Here is a 19,222-nt window from a genome sequence, read left to right on the forward strand (position 1 = left end):
ATTTTTTCTTCATGGATCCAATTAAAATAAAATGAATTCAGTCGCTTGCACAATAATTCAAATTGGACCTCCTGTGGATTAAAGAAAGGAGGAGGCCAATCAAATTTGAATTAATCAAAGGTCCAACTGATCGCCACGCCTGTATTGTAAATATGCAGTTACGAATAATCTAGCCAAAGTAATAGGAATTAGACCTAAGACGATTCCAAATAGAAAAACTTCAATCATTTCAATTTTGTTTTTGAAAAGGAGAAAAAAGCGGTAATATCTATACCTAAATATTAATCCGAATTGATGTGAATCTCAATGACCAAGAATTGATAATTGACATGGTAAGTAACTCTAGAATACACAGAATCTCACAGAAGGATTTCCTTTCTAAATAGTTTCTTTTGAATAGAAAGTTTAAATAAGTCGTATCTTGCTCAAACCAATAAATAGAGCTGAAGTTATAGTTAAAGCCACTAGTAGAAAACCAAAATAACTGGTTAGAGTAAGCATAAAGGGGCTAAATGAAATCTGGTATTTTTATACATATGTTTCTAAAGCATTTACCTAAGTTTCCATTTTCCTAAAATAAGAAGATATACAAAAATACCAATTGAAAGAATAAGTTCAATTGAAAATTTTTGATTCATCTATCATTACAGACAGCAGGAACAAAGAGAAAGTGACAGGCATATAAAATGAAACCGCTTCCTCATTTCTAAGATCTAGCCATCTCGCGATTCCTATCAACCAAGCCTTCGAGAATAAACGAACTGGATCGTGTAACTTCATTCAAAAACGAAACTCTTTTTGAATTATTATTTTGAATTCCATTTTTATGGAATACTATGTTTTCCATTTTTTCATTCGATATTTAAAAATAAAGCCTCTTTCTTGTAGCTAGATCCAAATTTGGATTGAGATCCAATCCAAGAATTCATTACAACTATTGATTCCATTTATTTTATTTTTTCTTCACTTTCTTTCATCGAATCATATTTGTTACCGGATAATTAAAAAATTCATTAAAATAAAAGGAGGGATTTGAACAAAAACCGCCTCTACAACCGTATCCAGTCGTGTAAATTTGAAGTTCAATTAATTGTTTGAAGAGGTACAATAACAGTTGTTTTATAACGACAAAATCAAAACGTAAAACAAGCAAGCAATATGCGACAGACTCAGACATTCCCAGCGGCCACACGCTTGTAGAGCTCCGCAGGGAGCCTGGGTGTGGGAATAGCCTCGAGAGGCTTGCTCATATAAGTAACCGTCCCGGGTTGCTCCATCATGTCCATATCTTCGGGCCTCACGCCCGAAGGTGGGGACCACGTGAAATGGTGCAACATGTGGCCCAACACCGACGTCACCAGATTTATCGCAAGTTGTGCTCCGGGGCAGATCCGCCTCCCCGAGCCGAACGGCAGTAGCCGGTAGTCCGTGCCCTTCATGTCGACGTCCTCCTCCTGGAACCTCTCCGGTCTGAACTCTAGGGGGTCCTTCCACACGGCCGGATCCCGGGAAATGGCCCACACGTTCACGCTCACGGTCGTGCCCTTGGGCACGTCGTACCCGCCTATCTTGACGTCCGTGCTGGCCTTGTGCGGGAGCATCAGGGGTGTCGGAGGGTGCATCCGATAGCACTCCTTGGTCACACACTGCAAGTACGGCAAGTTGGGGATGTCCGCCTCGGTCATGACACGGTCCCGGCCAACCACGCGGTCGAGCTCCTCCTGCACCTTCTTCTGCACCCTCGGGTTCCGGACCAGCTCGGCCACCGCCCACTCTGCGGTGATCGTGGCCGTGTCCATGCCCGCGGAGATCATATCCTGCATCAACCAAAATCACAAACTTATCAATACTACTACTCTTCATATGTGACCACTGACCACACATCTACTCACCCAGAGGAGGCTGGTGACGGTGTCATCACTAAGCTCGTACTCCTCCTGAAGCGTGAGCAGAGCATCGACGAAATGGTTCTTGGTGTTGCCGGTCTTCTGGCGGGCGAGCGTGTGCTCCTCCATGATCCTCGTGGTGAAGCTACTGGCGCGGGCGTCGTGGGCAGCGAGGGCCTCGTTCTGCTCCTTGAACAAGAAGCTGAGCCACGGAAGGAACTCTGCGAAAGCCGATTTCTTGGTGCCCAACATGATTGCGTTGTTGAGAATGTACTTCAGTTCTTGGCCTTGCTCATCAATCACACCATTTGAGTCTATGAACCGTTTCCCAAAAGTTAGCCTTGTTATGTGCAGGAAGGCCATCATTCCCAAGTAGTCACGCAGCACCACAGCCTTGCCCTTGTTTTCTGTTGTCGTTCGTTTCGTTAGACAAGATAATATGAACAGACAGAGAGATACAGAGAGAGGGGCTAACCAGGCTTGGCAGAGTGGTTGAAAATGGATTCAACCATGGCGGTGACCTCGTCTTCTCGAATAGGGCGGAGGCCCTCGAGGCGCTTGATGGAGAAGAGCTCGAGGGTGCAGAGCTTCCTGACTTTAACGTAGTGTGGGCCGTAGTCGGCCCAGATCAAGTCCATGCCGTTCTTGCTGAACTTGTTGATCTGCCTCGTGCGGTTGCGGTAGGCCAGCTGGACGTCGTTGTCCTTGAGAACCTCCTTGGCCAGGGCGGCCGAGTTTACAACGACGCTGTGGTGGGACCCGAGGTACACGGAGAAGATGGGGCCATACTTGTCGGACCACTCCGTGAAGCACCGCACCAGCACCGGCTTTATGTCGTAGAGGTTGCCTACGATCGGGAGCGGGCGAGGTCCTGGCGGCAGCTTGTAGCGGAGGCGGCTGAAGAGCTTGTAGGCAAGGAGGAGGGCCGCGGCGGCGGCGAGGAGGATGAGAGGAAGGGCCATTTTTGGGTTTGGGGTGATGAGGCCGGCTGTAGTTTTTATATAGTGGTGTGGTTGGTGGAGAGAAAGGGACAGTGGTATGAATGTATGATCCAATGATTTGTTTATTGTAGGAGAAGTGTTTTAACAAACTAGCTCTTTAACTATTGAACATGATTGGATCTATTGTATTTTCAATTTCGAGTAGTTATTATTCTCTCAATTTGTCGAACAAAACATTTAGTAGGGAACAAGAAAAAAAGTTAAATAGAAATCCTCGTAAACTATTACCTAACTCGTCCCTGCGTGTTGAAACATTCATATTCATGAGGGCTCGTCTCTAACGTGCCTTTTTTAATTAATGTTCAATTATATAGAAAATGGTGGTTGACCAAATATTTTCTGATTTTCTTTAAGCCATGGGAATCATTTAAAAGATTTCTTTGTCAGGCCACCTCCTAATTTCTATCCAATTTTTTCGAGCACTATATCACTATGCAGATAATATCAACGTAGTAAAATATAACTAGAAAAAAATAGAGAGGTGACAAGTACTAATCCAAATCGCATAAATTCAATCGTAAAACATTAAATTTGGGTATGCTTCCATGAAAAAGTTGACTTAAGCTGGCAATGAGTGCGTTAGGTCTAAAAGCTTAAGGCATGAATGATCAGATTAAAAATATAAGCATAAAAGATAAAAACCTCCCACCAACCCACTTTGTGTAATATTCTACATTTGATTTGGTTTAGTAAATAAGAGTCAATATAATTATTGCATCTTCGGAGCTATTCAATTGAAAAATGAAAATCCATACTATTATTGAAAATGCACATTATTATCTCGCGAAGTGGACTTTCGCTACAATTATTTAATCAGATGCACTTGAACTGCTCATATTGTAATAGTAAAATAAAAATACTCCTATAAAGCTAAAAGATTCGATAGAATTATTAGAGCATTATATATAGATATATGGTGGTTCGATTGAATAAAATAAAATACATAAATTGAATTTTTGATGATCAGCATTCTCTCCCCTCTTCAGCCTTAATTTGCTTACACCAGAAAGTTAGGTCTAAGAAGGAGTTAGTAGTGTGAGATTTTATAATTTTAGAATAAAATCCACTTAACAACTTTGTAGTATTTTATACTTTAATTTGTAAATAATAATAAGATGAACTTATACATGACGAGGGCCATTTCAGTTAGGGAAATGCTATGTGGCCACATTATGGCCGGCCATAAACTGGTTTAATAGCTAAAAAAACCGATTTACTTAAAATTTCCGGTTTAATACTACTTGACTTTACATTTATGTCCTTTTCATACTTGGAAGAAAATTTGGCGGCCTCTATTTTCTAGTCCCGCTTAATATTATTCTCCCGCCATCATTACACAAAATGGAGCCATTTTTAGTTTCTCTTTGGCCTCACCCATTTTCTTTTCGATTTGCTCGCAAAGTCCCTAATTTACAACACCTAAACTTCTCTCTTATGACTTATGAGTTTAGCTTCATGTCAAGTCTAGCAAATAAGTGTTGATTTATTTAACTTAAACTGGAGCTGGAGAAGTTGTCAAGCAGGAGGATAAAAAGCTGGCCGTCGTTGAGTATCCTGGCGCAGGAGCACGATTGATGCAGCGGCGATGAAAAAGACTCTCGTTTTGATGTTTTTGGTTTTTTGTAAAATTTGGATGGATTTCTTCAATGTTTTCAATAAAGTTATATGTGTATGTGTGACGATAAATCAATAGAGAGAAGAAGTTTGATTGTTTTTGAAGAAGCATTGTTGCAGATGGCGTACAACATTGGAATAAGAGAGATGGAGGAAGAAGATGTGTTGGGAGTTGGCCCATACTTACTATTCTCACCGATGCCAACTACCTAAAGAAAATGTTTTAATTATTTCAATTTTAGAGCTTACATAGTTTCAAATTCTAATTTTCAATTTTGATAGATCAAATTCTAATTTTCAATTTTGATAAATTTATTCTATCTTGTCACATATTGTCATTATCTAAGGCTTTTTATTCATGGAATTTTTTATTTTTATCTTAAAATTTCAAATTGAAACATGTTATTTGAGGCAAGTTGTAATTCTCAAGCCACATATTTTGACATTGATTTTGAGCAGGAAAAAAAAACTTGCAACGACGAATATAATCTTGACGGCACATTTTTGATTAATTTTAGTGTGGATAATACAATGACGATATAATTAAAATTTAATAAAATAAAATTATAATCATCATATAATCAAAATTCCCAAAAATCTAATACCCGATATCCGACCTGAATTTGATTACGGGTATCCAGTCCCGATTGTGATTTTGATTTTTTTTTTATTTTTCATTTTTGGAAATTAACTATAAACTTTTAGAATTTATTTAATATTATTTAATTTGAATTTAATACAAAGTTGAAGTAGTATTCAAGAGAAAATAACTACAAATTTTTAGAAATACAAAATTTTTGTAGTAGTTCGAATTTAAGAGAAGATAACTACAAACTTTTAGGAATACAAAATTCTTGTAGTAGTTTGAATTTAAAAGAAAATAACTACAAACATTGAAAAATACAAAATTCATAAATTATATTAACATCTTTCATCCATCTACAATAAGTCAATAACCATCAAAATTTATAAAAGTTCAAACATCCATCCCTTATAAGCATCACAATTAAAAAATTCATATGAATCGAGATCTAACAATAACATCATCAAAAATTCAAAATATCACAAGTTAGTAAAATTAAAGTATAATTAAAAAATTAAATTATACTCCCTCCGTCCCGCTTTAGCAGTCCCATTAACTTTTCTGCACTCATTTTGTAATAATGATAATAAATAGTTAAAGTGGAGAAATAATAAAGTAAAAAAGAGAATAATGTAGATAAGATTCTTCTCTATATTATTCCCTTTTTTACTTTATTATTTCTCCACTTTAACTATTTATTATCATTATTACAAAATGAGTGCAGAAAAGTCAATGGGACTGCTAAAGCGGGACGGAGGGAGTATATCTTATGCGCTAACTATTCAGTATTAATTAAAATATAGTTAAGAAATTAAACTACATTTAATTATAATAAAACATGGAGTAATTTATTAATTTTAGAAAACAAATCGGATAATTCGGGTATACCCGATCGGATATCGGGCAACCCGATACCCGATAATCCAAAATCGTAAATAATTCAATTGAACTTATAATTAATTGAATATAAAATTAATTGAGCAATTCAATAGTCCTTAGATTCACTCGATTGTAAATGTAACTTATAGTTAACTAAACATAGAATCAATTGAACTTATAGTTAACTAAACATAGAATGATAGAATCAATTGGACAATTCAATAGTGCTTAGATTTACTAGATTAGAAGGTGTAATTAAACATTTAATTGAACTTATAATCAATTAAACAATTAGATTCACTTGAAATATTTATTTGAATCTAAATTCACCTTAATTGCTCAATTACATCTAAAAATAGAATAAAAAAGGCACATAGATTAATTTGATACAGTTGAGATTTTTTTTATTGATACTACTCAATTCAATTAAATCTTAGATCAAATCGGACAATTCAATAGAGTTTAGTTTCAATTCACTATTAGATATGAATTTTAGATTAAAATTATACACTAATCAGTAATCACTATTGAATTGTTCATTTGAATCTAAAATTCATCTTAATTGTTCAATTATCATTTCCATTAGGATGATTTTCTTTAATACAAATATTTACAAAAATTTCCTTTTAAAAATTATAACAAAGATTCATGCTGTCATGCATCATTATATATTTTAAATTAATAAATAAATTTGGTAATCTATAATTTAATTTTATAATACTCCTAAGAATGAAAAATCTTACTAACACGGCATTTCTCGTACCATCACTAACATGTTCAAGAGATGATATAGGTAGAAAAAACAAGTTAGAAGAGATGGAGATAAAGTCCGTAACTGTGACATAAAATATTCTCTTCAATTTCCAATTTGCTATTAAGTATTAAATCTGCTATTAACTACTGTAGTAATTAAATTTGCTATTAAGTGGAGCAGTAATTAATGCATCATTAATTCAAAATTTAAAATTTGAAAGAGGCTGAATTCTTTATCATCGGTGGAGGGAAACAAAGACTGAAAATGAGGAAAGGATATTTAAGTAATTTTTTAATTTTCTGATACCTATAAATTGACTAAATTAACCCTGTGTGGCTGGCCATAATGTGGCCATTTAGCATCACCCTTCCAGTTAATGTCTCTGTTTTGACCATTTTGATGTATAAGTAGTACAACATTTATTATATGCTGGCCTCACTTACTAGGAACATGTCTTGTTGTATTTGTTTTTTTGAGAGTTTGAACCTTCTAAAATTGTTGAAATAATGATGCAAATGGGGACAAACAATCAAATGACAAATTAAAATTGAGAAAATAGGTACGATCATAGAATTTCCAATTTACGTAGTCTTTTTAATGTAAAATTGGCAGTGATCTCAACATCAGGATTTCCAACATTAAATCAAACAACTTAACCTGGAAACAGTGGAGTTGGAAATCTTGGCTTCATGTTTAACATATTCCTTTGTTTCTCTTTCACCTCCTTGTATTTCATCTTCACATCTCTGAGAAACTCAAGATTATATCTCCATCTCCATCAACATTAGCATTTAAAAACAAACAATGTTCTTAATATTTATAAAAAAAGTATGCATACCTATTTTGTGGATCAATGGAAAGAGCTCTATTGATATCCTCCCCAGCTTTCTCAAGATCACATGTTCTTATATATGCCTGAGATCGTCTGAACAAAGCCTTAACGTTGCACGAATCGAGCTCAAGAACCTGTTCCATACCTTCAAGATCATCACAATGCATGAAATTACAGAGAAAATAAATAACTAAATTAGACCTTGGTGCAAAGTCTTGATGCACATTCATACTCTCCTAGCTTCAGCTTGCATGCTGCGTTGTTTAAATAGCACAACGCCCTCAAAGAGTTCGCCTCAAGCTTGTCTTGATAGCTGAAGGAATGGCTGTATTCGACGTAGTTTAAGGCCTGCAGAGTGACTAAACAATCAGCACAAGATATGATGTTAATTTACAATCTACGTATGCAAAATTAGTTGGTTAGATATCACATTCCTTGTCATACTTATTTGAGGCAAGTTGAAATTTCCCATTTTGGAAAAGTGTGTTTCCCTCTTGTTTCTTTGATTTGCACATTGCTATTCTTTCATGAGTATCCATTTTCCAAAAGGGCTTCTCCTGAAACATAATTTGGTGGAAATTGTTGATAAAAAGAGTGGAAAATCTATGATTTTTTTTTTGGAGTAGAATGTTTCCTTTGGCACCTTGATGAAGTCAACAATTTTGATTTGATAATGCAATGAATTTTCTGCAGATTTGATCTTCACTTCAGCTTCTTCTCCTTTCTTCATCGTCATCACAGCTCTGTCCAAACCTTCATCGATTTCCTCTGCAGAAGAATGGGCAATTTCATTACAAGAAAATGACAAATTAATGAAGAAAGTGAAGAAGAAGGAAGCAATGATCATGCAATGTAGCTAGGAAGGCACCTTCTTCTCCACACACATACTCGAAGGGCTCGTCTTCTGATCCACGTCTTTCCAGAACCGTGCCATCTTCGAGTTTCTTGAGGACAACCACTGCATAAACTGATCTTGAGCCAATTGGGACAGAAAGCTAGAAGACGATCACAAGTTGAGAATCATCATGATCATCATCACCTCTTGCAAGGGATCCCTCCTTGGCACGATCAAATCCTTCGCCCTTCTTCGTGATCTTCTTTAGGACTGTGCTGTCTCCCTTGGCACAAATGACAGCATTCCATGACACTAGCTCAAGATGGATGATCAAATCTCGATGTGGTGGTGGTGGCATTTCATCATTTATTAAACTCTGAATCAGGCCATCTAGAAATTCACTATGTAGTTGAGAGTCAAATTTGTGGTAAGTTTTAGATGCCAACTATGCAACATTAATAATTGATAAGAAACATAAGTAACATACAAGAAAACTTCACAGATAGCTCAGCTTTCTCTCCCTTCCTCATAGTTCTCACAGCTTTGCTCATTGCAGGGCACAGATGGCCTAATTCAGCATAACCAATCAATCTAAATTCTTCAAATCAAATATTTTAATAACAAAAATCTAGAATTCATAACAACTCACCATTTGTCAAAGAGAACTCCAACCCTTCATCACATTTGGAGACAACTACCCCATTCTCATCTTTAGCTATATACTTAACTACAACAAACCAAATAATCAAGAACAAGGGAAGGAGGGAGGTAGAGAAAGAGAGAGAGTTAAGAAAGCTAACCAAAGACTTCATCTTTTTCATTTGGAGTAGCCCACCCCTCTCCTTCCCTCACTATCTTCTTCACAACATCTCCATCCCCACAAACATCCCTAATAGGGCACCAAGATATCAACTCCACATCGAAAACAAGAGTCGAATTCGGAGGTACTAAAGGAGGAGAGCCACTCTCACCATAGGCCAAGAATGGTGGGATAGTGAAGACAGCTCTCTCTCCCTTTCTCATTGTCCCAATCCCTTCATCCAACCCCTTAATCACCTCACCTGTTCACAAAAACACCCTTTTCACCTCGCAATAAAAAAAACACGAAAAACAACACAATCACACAAACTTTAGATGATGGAAAAGGGAAAACAAGCATACAATGTCCTAATCTGAACTTGAAAGGCCTTCCTCTCTCCCAACTCGAATCGAAGTAGTCTCCTTCTTGCAACCTCACATTGTAATGAACTGAAATCAAGAATCAAACAGAGCACTTCAAGAATCAAGAAACATATTCTAATTTCTAATAATGAGTAGCAAGAAAAAAACCATTAATAAATAAATATGAACAAGATAAATGAGATATTAATAGTAATTTAAATTGAAATAAAAATCTTCCAAAATTAGGAGTCAATTCAAGAGAATATTTTGATGTTCTATGTTAAGTTCTTTCCAACTAAAAGTGGATATCAAGTCTAAAAAAGAAAATACAAATTAAATTTAATTTATATAGTCAAAACATTTATTTATTAACGTGGCAAGTAACAAATTCACAGACACAAAAAAATGATTTAATTCATAAAAATATTATACCTGCAACTTCATCACCTGGGATTGGAGTTTGCCATGAAATACCTTTTTGAATAATCTGTTTGCATAAATGAAGATTTAGGGGAGAGATTGATTTGTGGCAAGAAATTAACGTTTCCTTCTCCATTGCAGTTTTGAGAAGGTGTGTTTTTCTAGAGAGAGAGAGGGATGAGAGATAAGGGTCTGAATCCTTATTGCATTTGAGTTGAGGATAAGTCGTTAGTTTCCCTCCTTTCAGTTGGAAGATAACTAACAAATGGAGTCATTGGGCCTATTTACGTTTAGGTAGTTTTGTTTCTTTGGGCCTGGCCTAATTTAATTTGGGCTAGAATGGATTTCTTTCATATTGATTTTCTTACAATATTCTGAAAAACGCCACTTTTTGTTGGGCCACTAATTTTATTTTATTCTAGTCGTGCAATTATTATTAATATATTTTAAAATTGGATATTAGTTCAAAATAATTTTCATTTTCAGACTTGGAATCCAATTTTCAATCCAAATTAAATGTTAATCAAAATTCATTCTTGAAGTCATTAATGAATGTTTCTAAAAACAATATACTAATTCCTCCATTATTTTTTCAACTCTTCGAGATTAATATAGCAACATCTTATCAAGATAAGATTTATTTCATAGTAGCATTAAAACCGTAATTACGTCATATATTAACAAAAAAGCATAAAGCAATCAAACCATGCCGATTCAAATAATTTCACAAGTGGGAGTCTGAATCAGACGTTTACAATATGTCTATTCAAAGTGGAAACATATATAGAAAACCACTATCACCAATTTCCCACTAATATTAGTATTATTTTTTTTGAAAAAAAAGAGTCATTTACCATTTCATATCTCCTCAGTAAATTCTTACAACCTCAGTAGTAGTCCACTACAGATTAGAGTACACAACAAAACAACAAAAACCCAAATCAAAATGGGAGGAAAAGAAATTATAAAGAAAAGAAAAATAAATAAAGATGGGTATTATCCATGTCATTTTTTATTATATATTTTGTTCTAGTTGCTTCAGTTAAATTTTAGTGGTATCCACAGTATTTGCAGCTGCAGGGACATTAATCTTTTTTGACTGACTGGTCTGAATTCCATCATGATTTGCTTCAATATCATGAATTATTGGGGTCTCATTTTGAGTGCAATCCTTTATTGGCTCAAGAAATTCCTCAGCTTCCTTCTCTTTATATTCTTTGTATTTTCCCCACAAAACAGAATACAATCCAATCACAATCAAGACTGCTCCAAGAACCCTGGATTCCAAATGAGAAAAACAACAAATTAATAATGTACTAATAAAAAAAAATCAATTGGTAAAAATAATTAAGACAATTACCCTCCAACATAAATCTTCTCAGCCAAGATGAAAGAGCCCATGATGGCTACAATCACCATCATCAATGGACTGAATGCTGTGACAAAAACAGGCCCCCTTTGTTGCATCACCACACCTTGAACATAGTATGCTATCCCTGAGGATATGATACCCTGTCCACCCATATTAATTATATTAATTTAAAAAAATTACTAAAAAAATAAAATAATTACTATAAAGTTAGAGAGTGAGCTCTTACAGCATAGGCAGCAGCTAACAAATTCATGTCCCAACCAATAGTCCAAGAATTTGGTTTGTGTTCCATCACAAATGTGACTGCAATAGATTGAAGTGTGCCCAAGAAACACACAATGGCTGTGAGAGATAGCTGGGCTGTGTATTTCCTCAATGTGATTGCCTATTTAACAATATTCATTATAAATATAAGATTATAACCTTAAAACAAAAAATGATTTAAAAAAAGGTATAACCTGAAGGATGAAGAAGGAAGCCCAAGCAAAAGTGGCAATGATGAGAAGAATTGAGCCCCTGACCCAATCCTTGTCCGCATCTTCTTGATTTGGGGCAGGAACATTTGAGTGAGTGTAGTGTGACCACACCATGTTTATCTCGTGCCCTTTGTAAACTGTCATAAGCATAGCTCCACCAACTGTCACTAGTGTTCCCACCACCTTTGCTTGGCATCTCACCTTCTTCATGTCCACCTTCTCCATCCTAAATTTAATTCATCCAAAACAATAATTAACAGTCTATTTGAGTCCGAATTGTGTATGTCGTTTTGGCCGTACCTGCAGATGACTGCCATGACGAATGTCATGGCCGGGAGCATGTTGCTCATGGCACATGAGAAAGTTGGAGAAGTGAATTTCAGCCCAGCATAGTAGAGATTCTGATCAATCACAGGTCTAATAAACAAGAACTGATTAACTTAAATAAAATAAATAGGAGTATATATATAATTTAAAAAAAACTTACCCAAGAAGTGCAAGAACAAATAGGTGCATGAAAATAGTGAATGTGATCTTTGGTCTCACCTTCCTGTTCCAAAATAATTATAATATCAGTAAGAAAAGAAAGGGGCAATTAATTGATATGATTTGGCAAAAAAAGAAACCTTTCAAGAATGAGGGCAAAAGGAGCAATGACAGCAGTGGCAAAGGCATGTCTGTAGACAACCAAAACATAGTGGCTCATGCCTCTGTTGAGAGAAACTTTGGTAATGATATTCATTCCAGCATACCCAAATTGCAATGATATCATGGCTATGTAAGGTTTAGCCTTGTCATAAAAACTGGTGCAACAACAATTTTTTCCTTCCATTTTGTTTGAGCTGGAGCCTGGAAGAGAAGTGAGGAAAACACTTGAATTGCTTGCGTTTGTCCTAAGGAATGGGTGCTTGGAACTAGGGTATTTGTAAGATTTTTTGGTGGTGGTGGTGGGGTAGGGGTGGGAGTGGGAGTGGTTATTATTTATCTAGTTTTTTTTTGTTTGTTTTTTTTTACTTACAGCTCTCAATCTTATTATTTATCTAGTTTATAATGCATAGATTTTTACTTCACTATCTTTAGTATACTACTAGCATTTAATTTATCTTTTCTATTACAATATTGTCGATTGATCTCTAAAATCAATCTTAATATGAGTACTCTCTTATGCAACTTGATATATGCGTCCATTCTAAATTAATTACAATCAATAAATTTTAATTAAAAATTTATAATTTTTAATTAACCAGTAAGAGTATATGAATTTGAGCATCAGGCCTTCAGCTGAATCTAATTGAATATTCTGATTTTTATGCTTACATCACTACGTGAGTTCCAGGTGGCTTCATCATAATTTGATTTTTTTTTTTCTTCATAATTAATTAAATTTGTAGGTTCCTTTTGCTATGTTGTTTTTTTTCTCAGAGTGGGTTGAGAGAGTTGCCAAAAAAGATAAAGTTAGAGTTAGTGGTAGCTGATGCCAATTTGCGGGCACCACCTCTTGTCAGCAGTCAGCCCCGATGCCTTTGCTCCGCTACTAGTTTTAGTTCCCAAAATTAATTACTAATTATATTGTGGTTAATTGCTAGGGCTTAGTTTCTTTCTCGTCTAATTTTGTGATTAATCTAATATGCTTTTGGTAAAAAGAATTCATACTAGTACTAGTTTTGATAATTCCAATTTCGTGCATAAGCTTAAAAATACAACTAAATATTAAGGAATTTCAATTTCAGTTTTGATACTATTTTTTAATGGTAAGTATATACCTAAGTGGAGTATATAATAGATTGTATCGTGAAGGCTATAATCAAATGGATTTATTAGAAAGTTAGGGTAAATCGAAGGCAACTATGAACTATGCATATGGTTGTGAAAGTATAATCACTCATAACTCAATATGTGGTATATATATCTTATTATATTGATTTGATTAAATTCATAATAGGTGCATAGTATTAATGCTCAAGAATTATATAATGGAGTACTAATAATTTGCAGATTTATGTATATAAATGATCAGGTGTTGTAATTATTTCCAACTATGATCTGCTTCCATAGCCAATCTCCAACCACAAAAAAATAATATACTAATTCAATTATTTCACATGATAATATATAGCAACAAAGTTAGTCGGTAGCTAGCCATATTTGGGCATGATTTTGTGTAAAAAAAGTGGACAATTAGGCATAAAGTCATTTCTCACACGATATTTAGCCGGGACTCACTCTATAAGTTATTGTGAGAGATATTATATTATGATGATACTTATAATATACTCTTAGCTCAGTTGGCTCCAGAGTCGGAGATCTGTAACAATGAGCAGGTGTTCGAATCCCACTATCATCGTGAGAAGACTGCCACCTCTCGGGCACAAGCGTGAGGCCTCTGTGGAGGTGGGTCTCCGGTGAGACAGTGGATTGAACTCTCCCCTCTAGTGAGCCGTTGAGTACCGTGATTTAACTTCCCTCACTAATGTCGGGCTGGGAGTGGGGGTGCTGGGTTGGCGATACAACCTTTTTTTTAACAAGGAGTGTCAAATAAATAAAGAAATCTAGAGAAAATATGGCGGTTACATAGGAAATCGCTCATAATCGATGTGTGATTGATGTGTAACTGAAACTTTGAACAATTTTTAATTATTTGACATTTGTTGTAGCTTGTAAATTCTTATTCATCATACATAAACAAAAGAGCTGTATTCTACTACTAGTATTAAATACGTTAGCATAATCCCTTTAATTAGTTGGAGGTGTGTGTACAGTGTACATAAATAGTAGTATGACTCTATTATTTAAATTATGTGTATAGTTTATATTTTATTTGACGTACGTGATAAATATATTTAATTTATCGTCGTGTGTGCCAATATAAAGTCTCCATAATTAATTCCCTCAACTTCATAAAATAGCGATGAAATGGAAAAGAGTAAAAGACCAAGAATGTTGGAGAAAGAACAAAACTTGTAGAATCTACTAGAGCTTTAATAAGCAATCACGACATATCAATTATTGTTACTTTTACATTAAAATCATATAAAACGAACTAAGAAAAAGAAAAATTGAGTAGAAAAGTTAATAGATATGCATCTTGTAAAGTAGGTTTAGGTACCAAATAAGAATATTATTTCAATTTAATAATTAAAAAAAGAATGTTATCTCATTGTTACAAAATTCCGAAATAAGAGCATCCATGCAATTGCACAACTAAATTTGTTTCTCCGGAACAAGAAAAAAGGCCACAAAAGGCACCACTCAAAAGCATTCCACCTTTTTTTAATCATAAACTTAAAAACAAAAGCTTTTAATAATCACAAATTATTTCAAAAGAAGAAAAGAAAAGAATGTTTTCTCTCCGTTCTTTTTCATAACACGAGCAACAAAAAAAAGTTAAACCAATAAAAGTAGACTCGTTGTTTTTTGTGCTCTTTATTAAAATACCTTTTACGAAATATATATAATAAAAAAATGAAAAATAAAATAATTTTAGAGTATTCATTTAATTGTTTATACCATTACCTCAAGTTTCACTATAGCTTATTTGGGAAGAAAATAACAAGAGCTAAAATCTTGAAACATAAATGAAAAATAGAGGAACTCTAATCTATTTTTTAAGTTTTCATCAAGTAAAAGGTTATTCTTAATTAACTTCTAACCCAAATTTTGAGCACTGCATGATGAATTTTACCTTAAATTTAAAAATATTAGTATGTGCTTTTCTCTGTTACTCATTTACTAGGTCGATTAACAATTTTAGGCAAATTAAAAAGTTTTTCAAACTTTCGTTGATTTTTTAATTTAGTATTTAACAAATCATTTATATGTAGGCGTATCATTATTTTGATGCATCTTTATTCAAGATAAACAATCCGAATTGATCAAAAAATTTGGCTTAGACTATTAAGTGAATAGTTTAAAAGTTCATATAAGTGTGTATTGGCTGAGATAAAAAAAAAACTTGAGTTCGAGCCCAGCATATATACCAACGTAAGTTTTATATTTCTATTCATTTATCATAAAAAAGTCGCCATGAACTTAAAGTTCATTCTATAATTTATTTAAAATATAGATAGTATAATACTAGAGAGCATAAAGCTGTATAATTCCAAGAAATAAAAGTGGAAATTAATTAGTGGATTCTGTAATGCATCGCGACCAATCCTAACGAGTTCATAAACCTATGGTATAATTGATTAATATTGGACCTTTTGAATAAATTATTATGATATTCGTGTGTAGTACAGGGCTCATCAATCAAGTATGTTAGTTTAATACTCTCTCTGTCCCATTAAAAATGCAACATTTTCCTTTTTTGGTTGGACATTAAAAATGAAATGCTTCCTTAAATGGAAACAACTCTATCTTTATTTTTTCATCTCTCTTACTTTACTCTCTCTTCATTAGCTCATAAAACAACACTACATAAAATCTCGTGCCGATTCTCAAATGTTGCATTTTAAGTGGGACGGAGGGAGTATTTATTTTTATATATGTCATTTTTTATTGAAGGTATTTCGATTATGGTAGTACCAATTTTCACCAACAAAAAGCTCGAATTATTGAGGGCAAGGGACAAATATCGCATTCAAGAAAAAAGAAAAAGAAAAAGAAAAGTTATGGTCAAAGATTCAGTTGGTTTGATTTGTTAGTGCAATTCATTTTATTTCAATCATATAAGAAAAGCTATGGCTTTTAAATATTTTTGTTTTTTTTCTTTACATGCATGTACTTCAATCAATATGCATAAATAATTAGTACTCCATTTAGATTAAATACGATCAGTTCTTAGTTCTTTAATAAGTTGGAACAATTTTGAGTAGGCTAATAACTAAAATAATTCCGAAATATTTATAAACATATTTTTCCATTCATATATTTTCATGTGGTTATTCTATTAATTGTAAATAAGAATGGAAGTTTAAAGTTTTTTTTATTGTTAATGCGGCACTATGCATATATACTAATTCTATAGAATGTTTGGATTGAAAAAACAAATAGATTCTTCCAAATGAGTAGTAATTGGTAAAATAGTTGTGTTTTAGCAATTCCGAATGTATACATATTGTATTTATGAGAATATTCATATTCTACTATTGTATAATAGTATCATACATATTGGGAAATTAGTCAGCTTTTATGTTTTGAAAATAAATATATCTTGTCCTTCAAGTCGATAAGTTTTTCAAACTAATTAAGGATATGGTATTTTCCTACTCGTTAACCCTTTATTTTTTAATTACCTAATAAAGAAGAAAAATTTAAGATATTTCTTCATGGACATGGCAAGTCCATAAAAACTACTTGGCCCAGTATGATTTTTATATTTTTGACCAACTTTTAGGGTCTTTTTACCTTGTACTATATCCGTCCCTGAAAATTTATCATTTATTTTCCATTTTCATTCATTCCTAAAAATTTGTCATATTTAGTGGATCCATATTCCACTAACTAGATCCCACTCACATTTTATTATAAAACTAGGAGTATATAAAAGTAGGACTCACATTACATTAATTTTTTCAATCCATTTTCTATTAAATTTCTTAAAATCTGTGTCGAGTCAAATGGTAACAAATTATAAGAGATGGAGGGAGTAAGTTATTTCAAAAAAGAATTTTTATAGGGATTTTACATGCGTTTATTTTGCAAGTTAATGGGTCGTCAAAGTCAGAACAACCTTAGGCCTGAGCTTTTTTCATGTAGTAATAAAATTGCGAACCAAAAATCTATCAAAAAATTTTATATGCTCCAAATGTAGTTATAAAATCTAACTTTATCTTGACTTGTCATATCTATCATCCAAAAATAGACAAATGAAATTATTTTTCGTAGATTAAATTTATAGCTTAATTAGGAACGCTATAGCATTTTATGAATTAAGAAAACTATCGTTGTATCCAGCACGTGTTTACCCCATACATTGATGGTTTAATATAATTGCATATATCAGATAACCGATCATTTTTAACCAAAGTAATAGACAGAAGCTTTAAATTTTTAGTCAAACTCTTGATCCATAAAATTGAATAAATAGATAATGAAGCGTTGTTTTATTATTTTCGAAGTGAAATCCGACCTAAAACTATGTCTCGATTGTGAAAATACACTTTATTTCTCTTTCTTTCTTTTTGTAACTTTAAAGAAAGTACAATCCTTTTTTATTAAAAAAATTTTGAAAGATAGAGGGAGAAAGGAGATGAAAATTTCAACCATTTAGAGGTTTGGACGATAAGAATATGAATTTTGATGAGTCACAAGTCACATTGCAACACCAATAATTACTAATATCTTTATTTTGGGTTTCGAAATTGTAGTCGTTGTTCGTACGTAAATACATAAACGCTTTGAATTATATAATGTATTTGTTATCATAGATTGCAACATCAAATAAAAGGGTTGAGAAACAATCGACTTTCCCCCCCTTTTTAACCAACCAAACACATGGCCTAACAAATGTCTACAAATGGAAAATGAATCCAATAATATTCATGACAATTAGGTGGAGCGTGAGTGATTGCCAATATCCTCACTCAACCAAATTAATCAAAAGAGAGTCTAAATCCTTCACTTGGTGTAATAATCATTATCCAAAAATTTACACCCACAAAAAATAAAAAAATGTATAAGTATATTCCAAAGGTCTAAAGTTTCAGTCACTTTTCATACTTGAATACGTAAAGATATCGGGAATTACATGGATCTCAAATAGTAAAAAAAACGCATTTTACATGAATATTTTTCTTTAAAGAAATATAACTCTAAAAGAATTCGATTTTTCTGGTCCCGAGAAGTTGAACTTGCTACCTGTTCAAGTATGATATGGGATTTAAAAATATCAACAATCTAGCTTTAAGTTCTGATATATTTCAAAATTAACAATACTCTATATTTGAAAAAAATCTACATTGCGTGTGGCTTTTATCAAATCATTATTGATTTGGGCTTTTACTAGTTAAGTGGGCTTTACGTAATCCTCGTGATTTATGTACTTTGATATATTTGAGGTTTAACAACCAAAATAAACTGCTCATAAATTTTAGTAGTGCACCTATCTCATTGCATTTCCAAGTATAAATTTCTGCTGAGGGCCTGTTTACTTTGTTATTTAGGATTTTGGAAGAAAAGGTAGAGCTTCAGTTTTCAGTTCCGGTTTCATGGTGGACCATTTTTGGAACGGCCCTTCTGTTGACATTAATATTTACATGTTAATAGAAGACATATCTATGTCAACTACATTTCAATTTAAGAAAGTTATCAACTAATCATATACTTTCTCATAATATATCAAATTTATGTAATGATAATGGTCATAAATTAGTTTTCGAAAAATTAATTAAGTCGCACCTAGTTCCCATAAAATCCAAACACGGCATACTTACAAACATGCAAATACAACATAGTACAACCAAATCACT

At 33.5% G+C, this 19,222-nt stretch overlaps 2 protein-coding genes and 1 pseudogene across 3 annotated transcripts; all 3 read right to left on the reverse strand.

Moving 5' to 3' along the window:
* Window positions 1-1,065: 1,065 nt before the first annotated feature.
* LOC125189439 (cytochrome P450 98A2-like) lies at window positions 1,066-2,915 on the reverse strand. Its single transcript, XM_089059683.1, has 3 exons — window positions 2,362-2,915; window positions 1,893-2,293; window positions 1,066-1,817 (listed from the first exon to the last, which is right to left on the reverse strand). Exons 1-3 carry the CDS (start codon window positions 2,846-2,848, stop codon window positions 1,170-1,172), a joined length of 1,536 nt encoding a protein of 511 aa, XP_088915809.1. The 5' UTR covers window positions 2,849-2,915; the 3' UTR covers window positions 1,066-1,169.
* Window positions 2,916-7,241: 4,326 nt separating this feature from the next.
* LOC125187722 (70 kDa peptidyl-prolyl isomerase-like) lies at window positions 7,242-10,194 on the reverse strand (annotated as a pseudogene). Its single transcript, XR_016130393.1, has 12 exons — window positions 9,978-10,194; window positions 9,546-9,632; window positions 9,185-9,445; window positions 9,034-9,111; window positions 8,872-8,952; window positions 8,589-8,774; window positions 8,418-8,507; window positions 8,193-8,317; window positions 7,983-8,106; window positions 7,751-7,896; window positions 7,556-7,683; window positions 7,242-7,463 (listed from the first exon to the last, which is right to left on the reverse strand). The product of XR_016130393.1 is annotated as a 70 kDa peptidyl-prolyl isomerase-like (transcript).
* Window positions 10,195-10,656: 462 nt separating this feature from the next.
* LOC125187474 (WAT1-related protein At5g07050) lies at window positions 10,657-12,701 on the reverse strand. The gene is made up of 7 exons (XM_048084071.2): window positions 12,440-12,701; window positions 12,301-12,363; window positions 12,114-12,230; window positions 11,796-12,039; window positions 11,564-11,722; window positions 11,326-11,477; window positions 10,657-11,242 (listed from the first exon to the last, which is right to left on the reverse strand). The coding sequence occupies exons 1-7, from the start codon at window positions 12,643-12,645 to the stop codon at window positions 11,008-11,010; spliced, it is 1,176 nt and encodes a 391-aa protein (XP_047940028.1). The 5' UTR covers window positions 12,646-12,701; the 3' UTR covers window positions 10,657-11,007.
* Between the last annotated feature and the right edge of the window lie 6,521 nt (window positions 12,702-19,222).

The sequence above is a fragment of the Salvia hispanica genome, chromosome 5, assembly GCF_029641045.1.
Source record: "Salvia hispanica isolate PSC_SH4W2 chromosome 5, Shi_PSC_v1, whole genome shotgun sequence".
Taxonomy (NCBI): Eukaryota; Viridiplantae; Streptophyta; class Magnoliopsida; order Lamiales; family Lamiaceae; genus Salvia; species Salvia hispanica.